This window comes from Giraffa tippelskirchi, chromosome 7, assembly GCF_054371585.1.
Source record: "Giraffa tippelskirchi isolate mGirTip1 chromosome 7, T2T-mGirTip1v1.2.pri, whole genome shotgun sequence".
Classification (NCBI taxonomy): Eukaryota; Metazoa; Chordata; class Mammalia; order Artiodactyla; family Giraffidae; genus Giraffa; species Giraffa tippelskirchi.
This window is the reverse complement of record NC_137281.1, coordinates 47,512,236-47,534,665: the sequence shown is the minus strand read 5'-3', so window position 1 is coordinate 47,534,665 and position 22,430 is coordinate 47,512,236. Positions and strand designations below refer to the sequence as shown.

The 22,430-nt window shown below is 56.1% G+C and overlaps 1 protein-coding gene across 1 annotated transcript in view; it reads left to right on the top strand.

Annotated features, from left to right (window-relative positions):
• JPH3 (junctophilin 3) overlaps positions 1-22,430 on the top strand; it is a 73,882-nt gene that overhangs the window by 28,128 nt on the left and 23,324 nt on the right. The window contains exon 2 of the mRNA XM_081513348.1: positions 2,695-3,472. Coding sequence (XP_081369474.1) covers positions 2,695-3,472 — 778 coding nt within the window. The remainder of the gene's footprint in view (positions 1-2,694; positions 3,473-22,430) is intronic.

The window sequence follows — 22,430 nt, the reverse complement described above, 5'->3', positions numbered from 1 at the left end:
CGCTTCCCGATGCCCCCCTGTTATCACCCTTTCATCTGAGGGAGGGAGTGTGGGCACTCATTTTCTCAGGGATAGAGGTGGCCCGCACCTCGCAGGATGCCAAGAGTGGCTTCCAGCCTGGCACCCTCTGGACGAAGGTGGGCAGGACCTCACTGTGTGCAGAGCCCTGGCAGGGGGAGGACGCGAACCCTGGGGTTGAATCCTGTCACTCTCTGAGCCTCAGTTTCCTCACCTGCCAGGTAAAGTGCTGTTTATTCCTAAGGTTTTCTTCCTTAACCAAATTTTCTTTCATTTTGTAAACTTTTTGTTTTATATTGGAGTATAGTTGATTTACAGTGTTGTGATAGTTACAAGTGTACAGCAAGGGGATTCAGTTTTACGTATCCCTAAGGTTTTGATGACAATGATGAACAATAGATGCTGTTTCTTGAGCGTTAACAGCCTTTCCACACTTTACGTGGATTACTGCATTTAATCCCCACAGCCACCTTCCCTGTTTTACAGGTGAGGAAACTGAGGCATGGGGACTTAAAGCAGACATTCCCAAGGTCACAGATGCAGAAAGAGTGGAGCTGGGACTCGATCCTGTGTCTGCCCCACTCCTAACTCCTCCTTCTACCCCTACACCCACGGCCTCCGCAAGGCTGTGGATAGAACCCCCGTGTGTCCTCAGTTATACGCTCAGCCTGTCTTGAGCGGGTGCAGGGATGCTGGTGGGGAGGTGGCTGAGTCTCTTCATGCAAGAGCATCCTCAGCTTTGTGGGGGGGCTGCCAGAGAAACCCGGGGTGACATCATGGGAGACCCCAGCGGGGGTGGCTAGATTCAGCAAATAAACCCACGGGACACTTAGTTAACCCTGAATTTCAGATCATCAGCCCAGTCGTTTCTAGCCTAAGTATGTCCCATGTAACATTCTCTAAAAATTACTTGTCCATGTGGAATTCAGATTTAACTGGGAGTCCTGTGTTTTATCTGTCTCCAACCCATAAGTGGAAGTGGCAGGAAGCTGGGAGCGAGAGATCCCTGCAACAGCAGCTGGCTCCCAGCTTGAACTGACCACAGGAAGGCCGCTGTCTGGCGGAAGGGTCTGGCCTTAAAGGGCCAGCTTCTCACAGCCACCCACCCAGGAAGGGAGGAGCCATCCAGGACCGAAAGTCTAGTCCAGCGTCCCTCTCACAGCCCAGGGTGCAAGTCCCGCCTCTGCCCCAGCATGTGCAGCTGTGGCCCCAGGTAGGAAAAGCTGTTGGTATTGGGGGGGTGGTGGCAGGACGGAAGAAGGTGGGGAGCCCTGCCCTGCTGTGTGCTGAGTGTCATTTAATTTGCATAACTACCGACTGAATGAGAAATGGAGACCCGTCCTATTAGAGTCACACAGCCAATAAGCAGAGCAAGAATATAAGCCCAGTGCTGTGACGTTTTAGCTTGACTGTGGTAAGATATATAGACAACATAAAACTCGCCACTTGCACCATTTCTAAGTGCACAATTCAGTGGCGTCAATCACTCTTACAGTGTCACACAGCCATCATGTCTCTCTGCTTTCAGGACTGCTGTCCCCCTAGACAGTAACTCTGTACCCATTAAGCAATAATTGCCCATTTCCTGCCCCCAGCCCCAGCCCCGCCATTTACATTCAGGCTCTCTGGTTTGACTCCTGGGTATCTCCTGTGAGAGGAATCAAATAGCGAGTGTCCTTTGTGACAGGTTTATTTCACTGAGTGCAGTATCCTCAGGGTTCATCCACGTTGTAGCAAATGGCAGGATGGCCTTCCTCTTGAAGGCTGCATGATGTTTCATTGTTGGATGGACCACATTTTCTCTGGCTTTTGTGAGTAAGCTGCTGGGCTTGTGTGGGTACGAGTGTCTGAGTCTCCACTTTGGATTCTTTTGGAGACATCAGGCTGCCAATATTCATGCCTTCAGGTGTGGTGGTCTTCCCAGCTCTTCTTGGATGCCTCCAGCAATGGGGAACTCACTACCTTCCAAGACTGCCTCGTCAGTACCCAGTCTGTAGCCTGGCTCTGTGTCCTTGTAGCTGTCACTCGTGGGCCCCACCAGGCCAGCATGGAGCCGCTCACCCAGGGTGTGCTTCTTCGTCTCTCCCACACCTTTCCTCATGCCCACGTGCCTAAGGAGCTCTGCAGTTCACTCCCGACTGCATCGGATTCTTACCCTCTCCCCCTCCCCGAGCCCTAAGGAAGCAGAATTCAGCTGCGAGAAACAGGAGGGAAGGGTCTTTAAAAATGACCACCGGTGAGTAACATGGAAACTTACATTACCATATGTAAAATAGATAGCCAACAGGAATTTGCTGTATGGCTCAGGAAACGCAAACAGGGGCTCTGTATCAATCTAGAGGGGTGGGATGGGGAGGGAGATGGGAGGGAATTTCAAAAGGGAGGGGATATATGTATACCGATGGCTGATTCATGTTGAGTTTTGACAGAAAACAGCAAAATTCTGTAAAGCAATTATCCTTTAATAAAAAATAAATAAATTAAAAAAAAAATGGTATACTTTAGACAGCACACAAAAAAATGACCACCCGTGATAGAAATCGTCAAACCACCTGGGGGCTGACAGTCTGTCTGCCTCGATGTAAACCTGGCTGAGTTGCCCCAGGACGGGGCGAACCGTGGCGGCCGCATCACCCCTCCCGCCCGCAAGCCTCACCCTCTCGTTTGTCTCCGCAGGGACCTACCAGGGCCAGTGGGTCGGCGGCATGCGCCAGGGCTACGGCGTGCGGCAGAGTGTCCCCTACGGCATGGCGGCGGTCATCCGCTCGCCCCTGAGGACCTCCATCAACTCCCTGCGCAGCGAGCACACCAATGGCGCGGCGCTTCACCCCGACGCCTCCCCTGCCGTGGCCGGCAGCCCCGCCGTGTCCCGCGGGGGCTTCGTGCTGGTGGCACACAGCGATTCCGAGATCCTCAAGAGTAAGAAGAAGGGGCTGTTCCGGCGCTCGCTGCTGAGCGGGCTGAAGCTGCGCAAGTCGGAGTCCAAGAGCAGCCTGGCCAGCCAGCGCAGCAAGCAGAGCTCCTTCCGCAGCGAGGCCGGCATGAGCTCAGTCAGCTCCACGGCCAGCGACATCCACTCCACCATCAGCCTGGGTGAGGGCGAGGCCGAGCTGTCGGCCATCGAGGACGACATCGACGCCACCACCACCGAGACCTACGTGGGCGAGTGGAAGAGCGACAAGCGCTCGGGCTTCGGCGTGAGCCAGCGCTCGGACGGGCTCAAGTACGAGGGCGAGTGGGCGGGCAACCGGCGGCATGGTTACGGCTGCATGACCTTCCCCGACGGCACCAAGGAGGAGGGCAAGTACAAACAGAACATCCTCGTGAGCGGCAAGCGCAAGAACCTCATCCCGCTGCGCGCCAGCAAGATCCGCGAGAAGGTGGACCGGGCCGTGGAGGCGGCCGAGCGGGCGGCCACCATCGCCAAGCAGAAGGCGGAGATCGCGGCCTCCAGGTAGGAGGGTGAGAGGCGGCATTGGGGGTGGGGTGCTGCCTGGTTTGAGGCATACACACGTGTTTCTCAAACTATGCCCGGTGGAACCCTGGGGTTCCTCGGAGGTTCTCAGAGGTGGAGCAAGGAGATGGTTGGTCTGAGGAGGCTCTGGGTCTTACAGCCTCCCCTCAAATGGAGCAAACCTCCCTTCCTCTCTCTTCCTTGTTTTATATGCTGGTGTTTGGTGGAGAACGATGTTGGCCATTCTCTTGGTAGGATGTATAGCACAGCTGCTGGCTGAGAGGAAGGTGTGTGCCCTCATGGCTGCATTCCCAGGTGGGCATGGAGTTCCCGGTGCTGCAGGGATATGGGAGCCAGGGGGTGAAGGAGCTGTCCCAGCCACCCCAGCCCGAGGCCCAGATTCTCCGTGGGTCCTGGAGATGGCGCCAAGTGAACAGGGCCAGGCTGTGGGCGCCGGCCCAGGAGTCACTTGCAACTTGGTGCTGTCGGCCATCAGCTGTTCTGAGCAGGACACGGGACTCACTGTGTGGATTCAGCAGCCTCCAGACCCTAAGCAGGGTCCAGAGTTGACTACAGGCGGGTGCTGTGTTGGCTGTTGAGATGTCTTTGTATTGGTGCAGGGGTGAGAACTTCAGAACTGGTAGAAGGGGCCCCTGGGTCCCCCCAGGAAGCGCAGAGGAAAGTGTGTGAGCCTGGGTCTGCTCTGTGCTGCTGCGGGAGGCCGTGGACAGCAGGAACCACCAGCCGCAGGTTGAAGGAAGCCACCCGGTTGAAAACCAGGGCCCCCGGGTGGCCACGCTCCTGGGTTCTCAGGGAACCATTCCTGACTTGAGTGCGTCGAGAGTTTCCGACCATCTGTCTCCTTTCCCTGGTCAGGGTAGGGCCCTGGGGTCAGCCCCGAGGGTCGTGGGGCCTGGGACGGGAGTCTGGGCACTTTAGATGCCTCAGGATGCCCGGACAGGAGGTGTCCAGGAGGATAAACGCTGAGTCTTTCTGGATAATTCTGAATTCCCGGCCAGGGCAGGCCTGGGATTATTCCAGGGAGACACTCAGCTCAGTTACAGCTCAGGCCTTCCCAACCTCATCGCTAATAAAACTTTAGCCCATTTCGTTCTGCTTTTCAGTGACCTTCCATCTACACTGGAAGAACAAAAAAAGGTAGCTGTGGTTTGTTGGCAGGATATCTGCCACTCACATCCAAGGACTTAGAGGGGAACGAAACCCATTCCAAGAAGCCAAGGGGAAGAAGGAATTACTGCCTGAATGTCGGGGTCCAGCCCTGCTCTGTTCACCCCTGCCAGTTCCCCCAGAAGTGTTCAGGAGCACGATAAATAGGAGCAGCGTTTATCACTGCTCCTCTGGTATTTTACAATCAAATTTGGTTCCCTAGTTATTTTTTCCTTAATGAATATATAACCCTTGCTCCACATAGAAAAACTGGACAATGGAACATGAAAGGCAGGGAGCAGCCTGAGGGCAGGTCTCAAGTATCACCCAGAGACCCTGCTGGCGTTGGACGTTTTTCTTTCCTTCCAATAGTTCGTCTATGTTTTACCTTTTGTGTTTCTTCGTCTTGTTGACCTCAGTGGACACGAGGCACTTTACAGGGCAGGGGGACAGAGTGGTCAGAAATTTAGGGGCTTGTGAGGCAAAAGCACAAAGATTTCATGGACAGTATTCCCCGGCATTGACTATTTTATTTTTGCTAATATTTATTTATTTGGCTGCGCTGGGTCTTGGTTGTAGTACACAGGATCTTCGATCTTTGTTGCGGCATGTGGGATCTTTAGTTGTGGTGTGCGAACTCTTAGTTGCGCCATGTGGGATCTAGTTCCCTGACCAGGGATTGAACCTGGGCCCCCTGCATTGGAAGTGTGGAGTCTTAGCCTCTGGACCACCAGGGAAGTTCTGACTTTATTTGAAAGTCTGTCATCAGGTAAACCTCTTGGAACTGGGGACATGGGATGCAGGGCAGTTTTCTGACACACCCCCAGAACCTGGGGGGTGCTGGTCTCTATGAAGGAGTATGTGGAGGTGGTGGTGTGGGCGGAGCTCACAGCCAGCTCCCCAAGGACCCCCACCTGGACCCCCATGCAGCCGCCTGCCTGCCGCAAAGGCCTGAGGGTGGCTCCGTGTGTTGCGTGCTGGCTCGCTGAACGTCCAGCCTGGCCCACCACTGCTAAGCAGCCTGGGGAAGGCACTCACCCTCTCTGGGCCGGGTCCTTGTGGACGGATGACATGGAGCCGCATGCAGTGCCCTCAGCGAGTATGGGGCCTGGTGTGCGCGGCGGTCACCCTCCCAGGTGACCCCTGAACCGGATTGGCCCCTCCCCTGGCACTCCAGCCTTGCGGGGAGGTGGGTGTGAATGCACACCCTAATGTGGTCTCAACCTGGCGGCCTTGTGGTGCCCTGGGCCACCGTCGGAGGTGGGAGGGGACAGTGCCCTCGGTCCCCAGACACAGTGAGGACGAGCCTCCATTCCAGGCTATGGCAGGAGCTGCACTTCCCTGTGTTTTCTCAATGGGCTCAGATTCAAAAAAATAAGAGAGAGAAGGACCAGAGGCTGCCGTTCTGAAGAGTGAAGCCAGTGGACGCCCGGGAGCCCCGAGGCCCGCCCTCCACTGGAGCGTGAAAGCGGCCGTGGCAGCCGCGTGGGGCCGCGGAGTGGCTGGCCCTGGGCGGGCTGTGGTCACTGTCACGGCCAGGAGCCGGCCTGGCGTCAGCAAGCCGCGTCCTCGGGCCCAGCAGGGCACAGTCGCCGGGCCGAGCCAGCCAGAAACGGTTCGGTGTGTGTGTCCTCTCTCCCAGTTTGGGGACCTCCCGGAGGGCGGCTGCCGTGAGGATGGGCACGGGCCTTCCTGGGAAAGGGGGCAGCATGGAGCTCGGGGTCCCAGACGGGGTCCTGTTCCCTCTGTTTCAGGGTGAACCGTGCCCATCCTGGTTTCTAGGGCCAGGGCCGGGCCACACGGCTGAGATGAGGAGCTGGGGTTCCTCCTGAGCGCCAGGTCTGCAGACTGGCCCCCATCATCGCTGCCCATCATGCATGCTGGCATCGCCGGGGACACGCAGGCAGCCAGCCCAGAGATGCCAAGCTCCTTGACTGAGATGCCACCTGGGCTCCAGAGCCCTGCCCCAGCCCCCTCAGGACATGTGTGAAATGCAGATTCCCCCACCCCCAGAGCTTCTGCCTCAGCAGATCTGGGTGGGGCCTGAGAACCTGCATTTCTGGGGAGCCTCTGGGATGCTGGTACTGGCTGGGCCCCCGGGGGGAAGCCGACATGCCTGCGGCCGAGGTGGGAGGTGAAGGAGCTTCCTGCCCGGTCAGGTAATGTGGTGCCGGGGCTGAGGGGAAGTTATGCCTGGCCGGTCGGTCTGCAGAGACAGGCGGCCTCAGAGGCCCTGCTGGCCTACCCTGGGGACTTCTTCACAGCAGCGTCATGTCTGCACAGAATCTGGTTCTGAATGAATGAATGAAGCTGGTTCTGAATGAATGAATGAAGATGCTCAGCCCCACCCCTTCTCATCATCAGGGGCCCGGCCACCTCCTTCAGTTCTGAGACCTGGAGGCAAGGCCGAGGCCACCGTGGGGCTGGGCCAGGTTCCCCAGGAGCCACAGCCACATCGTCCATCCCGGGAGGACCACAGGTCCCCTCTTGCTCCTGGGTGCCCACAGACTCTCCAGGATGAGAGGCGGACCCACTGCAGTCCAGCAGGGCAGCGTCCTAAGCAAAGCCCACAGGACAGAACTACAAGTTCCTGCGGGTTTAGTCTGTCTCGGGCCCGATCTCCTGTAGACGTGGTCAGTCCTGATCCAGGTGTGCTGTGGGGCCTTGGTGGGTCAGCTGGCTTCAGAGGGGGAGAGGTAAATTCCCCCCAAGGCCCTGGATTGTGGGGGTTACACCAGAGCCTGAGTCTGGTGAATGTGACAGCTCGCTGTCCTCACCCCGAGACCCTGCGGGGACTGGAGGGGGGGGTCTGGGTGGGGAAACAGACGCTCCTGTCCCCGCCGCCTCTTCTTGGCCAGGCTGCCCTCTGGCACTAAACCCGCAGCCTGGAGCTTAGAGCCAGCTCTGCTTCCTGGGAGTGACCGCTGTGCTCGGGGCTGAGAGGGGAGGAGGTATGGGCGGGGCGGCCTCACTGTTCCAGGCTGCGGGGTCCGCGCGGGACAGGGGTGTGGGGACAGGAGGTGCGCCGAGGCTACCGGTGGTCATGGTGGTCGGCAGGGCCGTGGCCGCAGGCCCACGTGCTGCCCATCAGCTGATAACTCCGTTTTGTGATGCTTTGCTGAGTGAGCAGAGTTGTGGGCAGGTGGAGCTAGGAGGGACCTTGACCTGACGTTTAGGTGGAAGATGACAAGTTCTTGGCGGAGGGCAGCCATTCCTCCCTCCCGCACCCATGGGGGGCTGCATGCCACATCCTCGTGCCAGGCCGGCCGGCCCTTCTGAAGGACGGGGCTGGTCCCCGCCGGCGAGGTGGGAGAGCGGGCCCCGGGGGCAGCCTGGCTGAGAGTCAGGCCCCCGTGCCGGCAGGGCGGAGCTGGTCTCAGAGCCGAGTGGTGGCCCAGGCAGGACTAGAACTCACATCTCGGCGCTGCCTGCTGCCCTGCACCTGCTCTCAGCCCCTTCAGACAGACTGGGGGCTCTGTGAATAGAGGGGTGCTGGCTGCCTTCCGTTAAGTGCTCTCAAAATCCAACCCAGCTCCTGGACAGGAGGGCTTCGTGCATGAAATCTCGGTGAGGTCTGCTCAGGGATAGGCTTCTACGTCCCCAGTCGCCTTTTTTATGTCGATCCTGGGCTGGCGTCTGTCTGGGCCTTGGGGAGACCTGTTTGCTTTAAGCTTTCTGCTGCGGCTTCTCGCTCTCTCTCTCTGTTCTTTTTGATTGCTGTGCGGGCTTGTTTCTAGTTGCCACGAGCAGGGGCTGCTCTTTAGTTGCAGTGTGCAGGCTTCTCATTGCGGTGGCTTCTCTTGTTGCAGAGCACAGGTTCTAGGGCATACGGGCTTCAGTAGTTGTGGCTTCCGGGCTCTAAATCGCAGGCTTAATAGTTGTGGCTCACAGGCTTAGTTGCTTCATGACATGTGTGATCTTCCTGGACCGGGGGTAGAACCCATGTCTCCTGCTTTGGCAGGCGTATTCTTTACCACTGAGCAACCGAGAAGCCCTGCTGTGGCTTCTCTGCTCCTGTGAGTTACGGGTCTTCAGCAGGTCATCCCCAGAGCTCTGGTGATCATGGTATATTATTGGTTTAAAATACGTTCATATCACTCCTTGTTAAAATGTAAGAGTAACACATCCTTGTAAAAATACTAAAGCAATAAGGGAGATGGCTTCCCAGGTGGCGCTAGTGGTAAAGAATCTGCCTGCCAATGCAAGGGATGAGGGTTCAATCCCAGGGTCGGGAAGATCCCCTGGAGAATGAAATAGCAACCCACTCCAGTGTTCTTGCTGGGAGAATCCCATGGACAGAGGAACCTGGCAGGCTACAGTCCCTGGGGTTGTAAAGAGTTGGACACTCACACAATAAGGCAGACCAGTACCCAGTAGCCATGTCCCACCATGGGCTGTCCGTCTCCTTAGATGAAATCACAGTTTTTTCAACATGTGCACAGATAACTGCAACACACCTACAGGATTCCAGGTCACGGTGATGGAATTGTACTGTCAACTTGTTCTGTAGCTTGTTTTCCTTTTCCCCTCACTTATGCCAAAGACCTCTTTCCATGTCGGGTTTTTTCCCCTGGGGTCTGCATCATATTCTATGTTATGGGTGCACCACCATTGTCCAACTGTTAGGTGCGTGCTAAGTTGCTTCAGTTGTGTCTGATTCTTTGCAACCCCAGGGACTGTAGCCCACTAGGCTCCTCAGTCCATGGGAATCTCCAGGCAAGAATACTGGAGTGGGTTGCCATGCCCTCCCCCAGAGGATCTTCCCAACCCAGGGATCGAATCCTCATCTCTTATGTCTCCTGAATTGGCAGGCAGTTCTTTACCATTAGTGCCACCTGGGAAGCCTGGTCCAACTCTTACTCTTTAAACAAATGTTTCAGCTGCATCCCATCCTGCAGTCTTACAAGGCAACTAAGACTGTCCTTGTCTGCCTGGCTCTGCTGCTGGCACAGGTCTTTCCCACCACGACCCCCTAGAGCAAGTGTGCGTGGCTGAGTGACGTGTGCAAGGTGCTGCCTCATTGCCTGGCGACAGGCTCCATCACCTTACCTTGGCTGGGAGGGAAGGCTGCAAGAGGAGGCTGTGGGGCGGCCTTGAGTGACTGCTCTATCATTGAGGGGTTTCTCCCTGCAGTCAGCCAGTAATAGCCCCCTGCCCCCCACCAAGAAGTCTACATCCTAATAATCCTTGGAACATGTGGATGTGTGACCTTCCGAGGGAAGAGGGACTTGGCAGATGTGATTACATTCGGTGCTACTCAGGATTGCCTGGGTGGGGGCCCAGTGTTGTCACAGGGGTCCTTGTTGGAGGGAGGCGGGAGGGCAGAGTAAGTGATGTTGGAAGCGGAAGTCGGGATGATGTGGCCATGAGCCAGGGGGTGCAGGTGCCTGCAGACGCTGGAATAGGGGAGGAGATGGATCTCCCTGGAGCCTCCTTCAGGAACCAGACCCAGTTCAGCCCGTAAGACAGACTCGTTCTGGACTTCTGACCTCCGGAACCATAGGGTAATCAATGTGTGCTGTTCTGGGTTGCTGCAGCTCCGTAGGAAGCCCATGTGCCCCCAGCTCTGGCACTGGGTGGGCTGTGTCACCCGGCGACCCCCTTCTAAAGGGGGCAGGCCCGGCCCCTTCCCGCCCCCGGCAGGAGACCCTGCTCTGCAGCCATGCTTCCAGGCCCTGCAGAGATGGACTCTCGGTGAGGAGTACGTGCTGCTTCCTGCCTCCGGGGGAGGGCCGGCCACACGCCAGGAGAGGCCTTCTGGTGGGCGACAGCCATCTGTTCCGGCTCTGGCCTCCCGACATTAAAAAAAAAAGAAGGAGCAGAAGAGTCTGGGGAGTGGGGTGCCAGGTCCTGGAAATGCCCAAGTCAGGAGCCAGCCCAAGGCTCCCCAGGGAGTGAGAGACCACGGAGCCCCCAGACCCGGCTCCACCCCGGAGACCCAGGAGCACTTGGCCTTGGGCCTGCGTGTCGTGTCTGTGAGCTGCTTCCTGGGGCCTGGAGGGTGTCGGCTTGGGGTGCCAGCCTGTGCCCACACCTCTGTCACCTCCGGTCTTCGCGCGTGGGGTCGGGGATTCAGGCTGTCAGATGGGATTAGGAATGCTGCCCACTTTGCTCTGGGCCACTTGTCAGACAGACGCGCGGAGCTCTGACTCATCCGCAGGTAGCTTTCCCACCTGGCATCGGAAGGCGCCTGGGGTGACCTGGGCCCTGTGTTGGCTATATCCAGGAGATCCCTGGCCCAGGGTTCTGGGCTGAGGGGCTGCTAAACTCGTCCCTTCACAGAGAAGCTGTGGCCTTTTCCACGGCCTTGGAGGATGGGCCTCCCATGTGGCCTTGGTGACCTGTCCCCAGACTTGGTGACGCAGGGATTATTCATCCTAATCTAAACCCAAGCCCTTCTGTTACCACCCAAGCCTGTTTCTTTCTCATTGTTGAGGGAAATAGTAAAATGATCCACTGTTAGTAGGTCTGTGGCCTCAGGCAAAGGACATAAACTCCCTGGGCCTCCAATTTCAACCCTGTGAAATGGGTTGAAGAGGTGGTGTGCCCCGTGGGGTCATTGTGAAGAGTGACACATCACTGGGAAAGACAGGACACCAGCTGTCTTCCCCGTGATGTGTCAGAGCAGGCGGGAGGGGTAAGGGGGTGTAGGGGGGACTCCCCTGCCCTTTACCCCTTTACCCACTGAGTCTCAGTCTCCCCACCCGAGTGCCTGCCTCCCTAGATGTGGAAATGACCATGTCCATGCTTGTCAGATCAGAGGAGTTTAATTTGAGATTAAACTGAGGAGTTTCATCAAATCGAAGTTCACTTCAGTGCAGCCTGGAATGGGCAGGCACATGTGTAGGTTACATGTTTGTTCCTCAACCCCATGCCTTTGGCCGTGTGACTGTGGTCCGCCCCCTGGAGGCTTGGCCACGGGCTTCGTCTGGTCCGTGGGACCGGCCTGGAGTGATGGAGGGCCTCGTCCCAGGCTGAGGCCCTGGGAGGCTCGCTGTGTTTCTGCTTACTCTCCTTGTGCTTCTGCCGTCACCGTGACAACACACCCTGGGAGCCCTCATCCCTGGGGGTGGGGAAAAGGGATGCTTGGGGACACCTGGATGCATAAGCAAGAATAAATGATTATTTTAAATCACCTCCTTTTGGGGATGGGGAATTGTTAAACAGCCTTGTTTGGCATCGCTGACTGCTACGGCCCTCGTGTATGGTCCTGGATAAAAGGAGGGTCTTCATTGTGCTTGTCTGCACATACCGTGGGTCCGGCCACGCTGGACCATTAGTCCTCTGGGGGAACATTCCTGATTCTTTGTGTGAGTGTCCTGGGGCTGCCATATCAAAGTGCCACAAATGGGGTGGGCTTAAACAAAGGGAAAGTTCTCTCACAGTCCTGGTGCCAGAAGTCCAACGTCAAGCTGTAGGCAGCGTCACCATCTCTCTGGATGCTCTGGGGCGGGGGGGAAGCGGTCCTTCCTGTCTCTTCCAGCTCCTGGGTGTCCAGGCATCCTTGTGGGATGGCCACATCCCTCCAACCTCTGCTGGTGTCCGTCCTTCCTTCTTATGAGGACATATCATTGGATTTAGGGCCGCCACCATCCAGTGTCACCTTATTACATCTGCAAAGACCCTATTCCAAAGAAGGCCCCACTCTGAGGTTCCCAGTGGATGTGAACTTGGGGTCTGCACTCTGCACGCTGCCCCACGGCCGAGGCTCCTGCGAATGTGAATGCCTTCTTCCACCACCTCACTTCAACTCCTGTGATTACAGCTCCTGCCTCTGGAGTCAGGCCGGCCTCCAGAGGGCTTGGAACAGAACTTAGGGCTCTCCTGGGAGCTCCCTGCTCCCCTACAAAGTGTCTTTGGGTCTCAGGGTCTTATGTGCTCTGGGTCATCGTGTCCCAAGCTCTGAGGGGCCACTTTAGCTTTCCCGAACTTTTTCTAACCTTGAATGTCTTCCATGAGAAGCTGCCTTATCCTCATCTAAGGGGTGTGTGTGTTGGGGGGTGCGGCTTGCAGAGGTCTTGGGGAGATAGAAGGGGTTTCCTGGGTCCCTGCGTGTGACCACCCTGTTCTCACAATGCCCAGCCTCTGCTCCAATATGAGCTTCAGGCTTTGTTTGCTGTCAGCACCCCCACTTATCCCTGCTGCCACCCCAGACTCTGCCCCGGGCTCCCCTTTGCCTCTCAAAAGATCCACTTATGGTCTCTGCCAGGGGGGAGGGGTCATCTTCTCCCAGCCTGTCTGGTACCCGGAGGAGTCATACCAAGAGCACTGAAGTTACGGATTTGGAAATTCCTTGGTGGTCCAGTGGTTAAGACCTCATGCTTCTACTGCAAGGAGACCCAGGTTTGATCCCTGGCTGGGGAACTAAGATCCCACATGCTGCATGACACAGGCCAATAAAGTTATGGATTCAGCCTTACCAGTGACAAGGCAGGAGGGAGAAACAGAAGCTGGGAAGAACAAAACATCTGGTGTGTAAGCACATCTCAACTTACTGGTTTCCACTGTTTAAAGACTTACATATTGTGTGTCGTAGAGCAGCTGCTCAGTGTATATATTTTGGGGGATCTTGAAGAGCCATTTTGACCACTTGAAGTTTTCTCCAAACCTTAAGTCTCTGTAGAATGTGACTCGGCTCCATTAATCAGGACTCGGTTGCAATCAGTAGCATCATCACTCAAATTAGCTCAAGTAGAGAGGCACTGTGCTGGCTCCCAGTCGCTGGGTTGGCTTCAGGCACAGCTGGATCCAGGGGTTCAGATAATGTCAGGACTCTGTCATTCTCTCCCTTTCTTGGTTCTGCTTTCCTCTGTGTGTTAATTTCATCCTCCAGCAGGTTCTCTGCATGCAGTGGGAAAGGCCACCAGGTCTGCATTCACGTACTCCTTAGAGTTCTCAGTCCTGGCGGGAAGGCGAGATGGTTTTCTCCTGGGGCCCATATAGTGATGGTCTGGAAAGGCTCAGCTTGGCTCTGCTGGAGTCGCCTGCCAACTAATTGCCCTTGATGGATGGAATTTGCTGATTGGCCAGGCTGGGTCATGTGCCCACCTGAGATGTGAGGGGTGTGGTCAGAAGATGGACATCCTGACACCCATCAGGAGTGCCGTGGAGGAGGGAATATCCCTGATGGGGGTCACTGGGCAAGCAAACCTCTGTCCAGCTCCAGAAGGGAGCACTCACAGGTCATGTTCTCCTGTCCACATGGAAGGTTAGAGGTGCCTCAGCCTCGCTTCTTCCCCTGAAGACACATTCACATACCATCAAGTTACTCTTTAAAGTGCATGACTCAGTGATCTAGTGTGTTCAGAGTGGTGCAGCTGTCCTTGCTGCCTCCACAACATTTCCAGCACCCCAAAAGAAACCTGTACCCCTTAGCAGCCTCCCCCAGCCCCTGGCAGCCACAGATCTAAATTCTTTCTATTTGTCTATTCCCGACACTTCGTGTAAGTGGAGTCACACAATACGTGGTGTGGCTAGTCTGGCTTCTTCATTCAGTGCGGTGTTGTCGTGTTGTCAGGGTTCAGCCCCGTTGTAGCCTGTGTCTGAGCTTCATCCCTCTCCACCCGAGTGATAGCCCACCCTGTGCGTGGGCCTCGTGTTGTCGATCCAATCCCCAGCTGATGAACAGTTGGGTTGCTTCTACTTCTGTCTGTTATAAATAGTGCCGCCGTGAACGTTTGTGTACGAATCTTTGGGTGGGTGTCCATTTTCAGGTCTCTTGGGTGGGTACCTGGGAGAGGAATTGCTGGGCCAAATGGCGCTTCTGGGTTTAACGTTCAGAGGTGCTGCCCCACTGTCCGCTCCTTTGACATGCCTGTCAACCCTAGATCCCATGTCTCGGCATCCTCCCTGACTTGTTACCATGCGTCTCTGATTCTAGCCGCCCCCGTGGGTGTGGAGTAGATCTCCTTGTGTGGTTTTTTAAAAAAATATTTATTTATTTTATTTGGCTCTGCCTGGCCTTAGTTGTGGCATGCAGGATCTTCAGTTGCAGCACATAGGATCTAGTTCCCTGACCGGGGATCGAACCCCGGCCCCTTGCAATTGGGAGCATGGAGTCTTGGCCACCGGACCACCAGGGAAGTCCCTCCTTGTGGTTTCGATTGACATTTCGAGCATCTTTCCCTGTGCTTGTTGGCCATCTGGGCATCTTCTTGGGAGATCTGCCAGCAGCTTGGGTTTTAGCGAATGTTCGTGTCTCTCCACTGTGGGCTCTGTGTGTTAGTTGGAGGCACCCGCCCTGGGAGGCAGAGCTGCCTTGCTCTAGGGCGGGCCTCCCTGGGGTAGTGCCCGGGAGAGCTCTGGGCTGGGTTTGGCAGGCACCGAGGGAGGGCCCTCTTCCCCAGCAGGGCTGTGCAGCTGCTCTGCACCGACCCGCCTGACTCGGAGCCCTCGGCCCCAGTGCTGTCCTCGGGGAGCAGTAGGGCCCTGCTGGGGACAGAACTGACTCGTCTCTAGCTGTCACCAGGGAGACCCGGTCCCTCCAGCCCCCAGGCCCCGGTGAGCTCATTTTCCAGAGGGGTTACCGCCGAGCCCTCCCCAGCTGGGGTCCCTCGGGGAAGAGACTGAAGCTGCCCAGGACCCTGACCCCTCCCTGAACCCCAGGCGCCACTGGGCTGCCAGGACCTTGCAGTGTCAGGGATGCTGGCGGCTGTTGGTCGCTCTCCCATCCCACCTTGGCTTCTCTGGCTTCTCTCTCTTGAGCCCCTAGGCCTGCCCTGGGCTTGGGGGAGGGGCGGTGTAGGCGGTAGAGTTCCAGCTGTGAGTCTCAGATCTCAGTGCTGCCACCCACCGCTGGGGGTTGGTGAGAGACTGCGCACATGGAAGGTGTCATCTCTGCAGTGGACAGATGGGCGCATCTGCAGCCATAGGGTCAGTAGTCTATTCTTCTCTGTCCCAGTGCTTCCAGGCCTCAGGATAAAGTCCAGATCCCCAGCTGGACGGCTGCCCTTGTATTCTGGCCCTCTGTCCCACCACCCTAGCCGCAGTCCTGCACACCCACCCCACCACACTCTGGGCAGCCTCTTCTTTGCACACGCTGTTCCCTGTGCTCAGAATGCCTCAGATCCACCAGCCAACTCCTGTGCACCCCTCAAGACCTAGTTCAGATTTACCTTTCTGAACTCACCCCTGACTGAGGCAGGGATCAGCTGCTCCCTTTCTGTGATCCCAAAGCACTTTTTTTTCTGTTTGTTGTGTTGTGTGTTCCCTGAAGTTAGACTGTTTCCTTCTCAGCACCCAGTAGGTACAAGAGGGAGAAAGGGAGGGAGGGGGCCTCTCTAATAAAGAGAAACGTGTCTGAGTAGTGAGGGTTGGGGGCCGTAGGGTCAGACCAGACGTGGTGGGCTGCCCTCGTGTGAGCCTTCACTGAGCCTTGGTTTCCCTCTCGGTATGTCAGGCATGATGATAGACCCACTCTTGGGAGCAGTTGGGATGGACTGGGAGGATACTTGTAGAATGCTCAGCATGTCCCTGCCCCCAGGAAGCCCTCAGGAATTATATTTCCACCTTGGGATCTTCAGGGCGGTGGGAACTCACAACAGGCTACCTAAACACTAACTCGGGAATTGGAAGGATTCTCCTGCCAGACTCTGGTCCTCTCACCGCCCACAGACACTGTTCTTCAGGTTCTGGTCACCAGTCCACTGTCTTCTTGTGGAAGGGTGACCACACACGTGCACTGGTCACCTGGCCCCTCCCAACAAGGACTCAAAATAAATCCCTGCCCTGGTTTGGCTCCAGAAAAACATTGTCACTGCAGACAAGCTGCTGTTTGTTGCCAAGCACCCGAAGAGCGTGGCTATGCGGTTCCCGTGGTCCACTGTGGACGAGGGCTGTGTGCCACCATTTCCCTGAGGGGTCAGGGGGTGGCGCTCTGGGGCTAGAAAGGGCTGTGGCTCATGTCTCCAGCTTCGTCATGGTCCTGGTCTTCCTCCTTCAAAGTCTTGCTGGTGTGTGTTTGGCAGGAGGTGGGGACCTCCATCAACAACAGCCCCACCCGCCAACCCCCGTGAGCACAGAATCCTGCACGCAAGGTGCAGAGCTGGCCTCAGGCCAGTGGCCACCTTGGCAATGTTGCTTCTCCTTGCTGAGCTGGTTTCTCTGTCTGTAGGACAGGATCATTTTCTGTTTTGGTTTTGATTTTCATTTCCTCTTTCCCCTCAACAATTATGACTATTCCCAGGAGTAGCAGTCAGAATACTTACAGCCGATCAGCACAGCATCAGCCGGCGTCCCTACCAGTACATACAGAACTGAGCACCTGTCTCCATCCATGCCCCTGCCCGGCCACCTCCTGGGGAGTTGGGGTTAAATGAGGCGGGAGGCAAGTGCACACAGCATGGGGCCCAAGCACACCTGGAATCTTGGCTGCTCCACCACCATCACAGCCCCCAACGGGTTCCGTTTTGCCACTGCCCGACCACCCTCTGCAAGCTGACCTGAGTGGGGCCGCCAAAGGCGGGGCCGTTACAGTGGGGCCTGGATGGTGGGTCTCTCTAGGGTTGCCAGCAATCCCCAGAGTTAACTCGTCAGTGCCCCGACCATGAACTGGCCTCCCTGAGCTGGTCAGACGAGCAGGATGCCACTGGTCGCACTGGGGCCTCTGTGTCTGGTCTTCACTGGCCCTCAGGGCAGCACAGGAGCCCGTGTGCTGGCTTCATAGCTGAGGAAACACAGCACCTTCCTCACCCTAACCCACTCCTGGCATCCTTGTCCTCCTCTTTCCCTGGTGTCTTAGACGTGTGACAAAATGTCACAGACACAGGCCTTCCATGAGATGTGGTCTCTCCCAGGTCTGGAGTCTGCAGAGTTTGAGGTCAGGGTGCCCGTGGGGTCGGCTCTGACCTCTCTCCCTGGGGGCAGGCAGCACCATCTCTGTGTCCTCACATGGCATGTCCTCCATGTGTGCGGAGAGCTCTCTTCCCCTTCTTATAAGGACACCAGTCCTGCTGGATGGGGGCCCCACCTTTATGACCTCATTTATCCATAACGACCTCCTATAAGTGCTGTCACCAAATACAGTCACATTTCGGTGGTAGGGCTTCACATAAAAATTTCAGGGGGTACCATACTCAGTCCACAGCACCTGGTGTGTTAGGAAGGAGGCAGATTGACAAGACCTAAAATAACATCAGTTTTAAGGTCTAATACAGGCTGTAACGTGGATGAACCCCGGGGACGTGGTGCTGAGTGACAGAAGCCAGACACAAAAGGACAACTCCTGTCTGACTCCATTCTAGTGAAATACATAGAAGAGGAGAAAGGAGAGCAGAGGTTCCCAGGGCTGTGCAGGGGAGGGCAGAGAGTCCCTGGTACTGGTACTGGGATTCTGTTCGGGGCACTGGAAATGGGTTTGAAATAGATCGTGCTGATGGTCACACAACACTGTGGATGTCACCCCTGCTGCTGAATTGCATGCTCCAGAAGGGTTAACTCCATATAGTTTGCCACAATAAGAAGCTCATAGAGGTGCAAAGACATGTGCTTATGTCTTGCATGGAACATCCACACTGTTCCCTCCAAGGTGCACGTGGCACTGAGCTCACACCCCATTGACCAGAACAGTCACATGGTCACCCAGCTTCAAGGGAGGGTGGGAAATGTAGTCCTTATTCTGGGCAGCCATGCGCTGCTATGCAAGAGTGGGGCCAGTGGTTCCTGGATGAGCAGCAGCCGTTCTGGCCACACCTGGTCACAGGGTGGTCATTCTTGAGGACCTAGTGTCCACTGTTCTGTGCAGCCTTCCCTGAGCCCCAGGACTCGGGCCCTGCAGTGCGCCCTGTGTTGCCTGTCTTAGGGAGGTAGGACTTGGCTTCCTCCACCCTACCTGCCCCAGACTCTCGCTCTTTGGGTGCAGGGCGCTGCCTGTTTGTTGACCGGCATCTCCAGGGCCAGGTGAGAACCTGGCACCGAGGAAATGCTCAGCAAATACTTTGTGAATGAGCCAGAGTGGGTGAAAGTCTCCTCCTGGGGTCACAGCTATTCAACAGCGGGGCCAGGATTTGAACTCCAAATGCGACATCTGAGTGAAGAGTTCTGTGTGTTTGCTTCTTGGAAAAAACATTGGGACAGGGGTTCCATCTCTGTGTCTCCCTCTGCCCCTGTCTCTCCACCATGGGTTCTGACATAGACCCTGGGCACAGGGAGGACAGTGAGAAGGGGGATTTGCCCCTGACCCCAAATGTGGGCACTGGTGGCAGGGAGGTGGGGTGCTGCAGGGCTATGCTCCCCGTTTCCTGCCGTGGGGAAGCTGGATAAGCTGCTGGGTGGCTGCTGGCAGAGTCTGTGGGAGTCTGAACCCCAGCCTGGTGGGCGGGCGGCTGGGAGCCGGGCTGGCTGCCGGCCTGGAGTGCGGCATCTACTCACCCCGCCCCAGCCCCGCAGCCCGGCTCCTGCCCTTTCCGACTGAATGTGCCCTTGTTAGCTGTCTCCCCGGCAGGAGGCTTGACAGGCCCAGTAATTGCGTGAAGTAGCTGAACAAGGGCGCGATCACAGGCAGGGTGCCACCGTAGCCATGACCTCGGTCATCACTGGCTCTGGCAGAGGCATCTGGCCAGCCAGGGGGCCCAGCCAAGGCCTGAGACGGTCTGCCCTGCAACTGGGGCCTGGTGCTGGGCTGCAGGAGTTGTGCGGCCCTGGAGTGAGTGCCCCCCACCCCACACCTTGTCTGATGGGCAGAAGCCGCCTTGGGCTCTGGGTTGAGAAGGATTCTGAGGCCAAGTCTGGGCTCAATGGAAGGGCCTTGTCAGTGATCCAGACCGTCTGTCGTGGGTTTGGGCCGGGGGTGGGAGGAACACCAGGAGGGGCTGTGGGAGCAGACCGGGGCTCCCACTGTGGATGTGAACCTCTCCAGAGTGAGCTGCTCACCCTCTCTGGCCCTTGGTGCCTGCAGCATTTTTTTTTTTTGTAATGTAAAAAATTTTTGTAAAACATACATAGCATGCTGTGCTTAGGTCACTCAGTCGTGTCCGACTCTCTGTGACCCCATGGACTGTAGTCTGCCAGGCTCCTCTGTCCACGGGATTTCCCAGGCAAGAACAATGGAGTGGGTTGCTATTTCCTACTCTAGGGGATCTTCCTGACCCAGGAGTCGAACCCACCACATCTCTTGCATCTCCTGCATTGGCAGACAGATTCTTTACCAATAGCGCCAACATTAGGTATGGGCCTCCCCGGTGGTGATAGTGGTAAAGAATCCACCTGCCAATGCAGGAGACAAAAGAGACAAGAGTTGGATCCCCAGTCCTCCCCCAGCCCCTTCCCAGTCCCTTCTCCAGCCCCAGCCCCCTCCCCAGCTTCCAGCCACAACCCTTCTACTCTCTGTGTGAGCCTGGTGGTTCTTGGAACCTCACGTAAGTGGAGCTGTACAGTGTCTTGCATCCGGCTTGTTTCACTGAGCCTAAGGTCAAGGTGCATCCATGTGGTGATGTGTGTCAGAATCCTCCTTTCTGAGACTGAATGATACTCTGCTCTGTGGATGGATCACATTTTGTTTATCCACAAGTCTATTGATGGACACATGGGTCACTTCCACGTTTTGGCTGTTGTGAATAATCCTGGAATGAATATGGGTGTGCAGATATCCTTTTGAGACCCTGTTTTCAGTTCTTTTGGGTCTATACCCACAAGGGGCAGGTGCCGACAGGCATTGTCTTCAGTGGGAGGTAAGGAGCTCACTGCAAGTGGTTGGACTAGACACTTCTTCCCCAGGAAGTGCTCAGGGAACCCTGCCCTGGACCCTGGGCCTTCCTGGGACCTCCTGTCTCATCTCAGGGGCTGGTCCAAGAAACCAGGTCAGGGCTGGCAAGGGCTGTTGTCTCTCCTACCTGCCGGTCGGGGTAGAGACCCCTTCCTTCCTGGGCCTTGAGCTCAGGCCTTGCTGTGAGGTTGTGTCCATGATAATGACCACAGGCTGATCCCTGACCACTGTGGGAACGGTCTCCTGTGAGCCCATGACACTAAGCCCTCACCACGCCTTCCCCTGTGGCTCTAAGCTGGGGGCAAAGGGGACAGGACACAGGGTGCTGTCTACTCACCAGCCTCTGAAACTGTCCCCTACCTGCACCTGCCTGCCCGCGTCTGGTTTCTGCCATGTCCCACCTGGCCCAGCTCGCCCCGGCAACCACGTCCACACTCCTCCACTTCCTGAGGCTGTTCAGACAAAGCACTTGTCTCTTGTCCAGAGTGTTCTGTCCCCAGTTGGCAGGTGGGTCATCGTGGCTCCATCCTCGGCTTTGAGGTTAGATCTAACGGTCAGCCCTGACCCCAGGCAGCCCGTGAACCACTACACCCACACCTGCATGGAGAACCCGGTTCTAATCCTGGGTCATGACAGCTGGGCTCCTGAGCAAGGCACCCCCATCTCAGAGCCTCGGAGCTAGAGTGGTGAGTCCTTGGCCTGCAAAGTTCCCCTCCATCAGTGTCAACATGCTTTTCTGTAAAGGAAGAAACAGTAAATATTTTAGACTTGGGTGGCCCTGAGCTCCCTGTCATAGAATTATCTCTTTTTTATTTCTCTTAAAAAATATTTATTATTTTTATCTTATTTATTTGGCTGCACTGGGTTTTGGTTTTGGCATGTGGAATCTAGTTCCCTGACTAGGGATCGAACCCTGGCCTCCTCCATTTGGAGCTTGGAGTGTTAGCATTGGACCACCATTTGTTGTTGTTGTTCGGTTGCTCAGTCCTGTCTGACTCTTTCGACCCCATGGACTGCAGCACATCAGGCTTCCCTGTTTTTCACCATCTCCTGGAGTTTGTTCAAACTCACGTCCATTGAGGCAGTGATGCCATCCAACCATCTCATCCTCTATCGTCCCCTTCTCCTCCTGCCTTCAATCTTTCCCAGCATCAGGGTCTTTTCTAGTGAGTCAGCTCTTTGCATCAGGTGGTCAAAGTATTGGAGCTTCAGCTTCAGCATCAGTCCTTCCAATGAATGTTTAGGACTGATTTCCTTTAGGATGGACTGATTTGATCTCCTTGCAGTCCAATGGACTCTCAAGAGTCTTTTGCAATACCACAGTTCAAAAGCAATCAATTTTTTGGTGTTCAGCCTTCTTTATGGTCCAACTCTCACATCCATACATGACTACTGGAAAAACCATAGCTTTGACTGTATGGATCTTTGTTGGCAAAGTAACATCTCTGCTTTTTAATACGCTGTCTAGGTTTGTCATAGCTTTTCTTCCAAGGAGCAAGCAAGGAAGTCATTTTTCCTAAAATCATTGAAAATGTAAAACCCACTCTCAGCTCCAGGCATCAGCTGGATTTGGCTGGTAGGCTGTGGGTGGCAGTGCCCTGCCCTAAAAGGGGTCTCTGACTCTGCCTACAAGTGTCACACTACCCTCCAGCTCCACGGGCACTGGCCCACGAGTGGAGTGTTCAAGCTCTGTCGTCATGCTTTGGGTGTGCATCAGGGAGCGGAGCATGCTGGCCCCCCATTTCCTCCGATGTTTGTTCCTTGTCCTCCCTCTGACTGCTCCAAGTCCTCTGCCTGCAGTGGCACTGCCTCCAGGAAGTCCTCCTGGTCTCCACCCAGACTCCCCACATTTGCTGCCTGAACGCATGAGAGCTGGGCATTGGCCAGGGCTGACCTGGCACTTGGGGGCAGCCTTGCTCCAGCACCATGCTGAATTCTCTGATGTGGATACCAGGATTTGGGGTCCCATTGAGCCCCACCCCTCATACAGGTGTTTGGAGGTGAGGTGCCTGCTCATACCCTTTCTGGTCCATCTCAAATCCAGGCCCCACTGGTGGGACTTGGGTGGGGAGTCGGTGACCACAGCTGAGC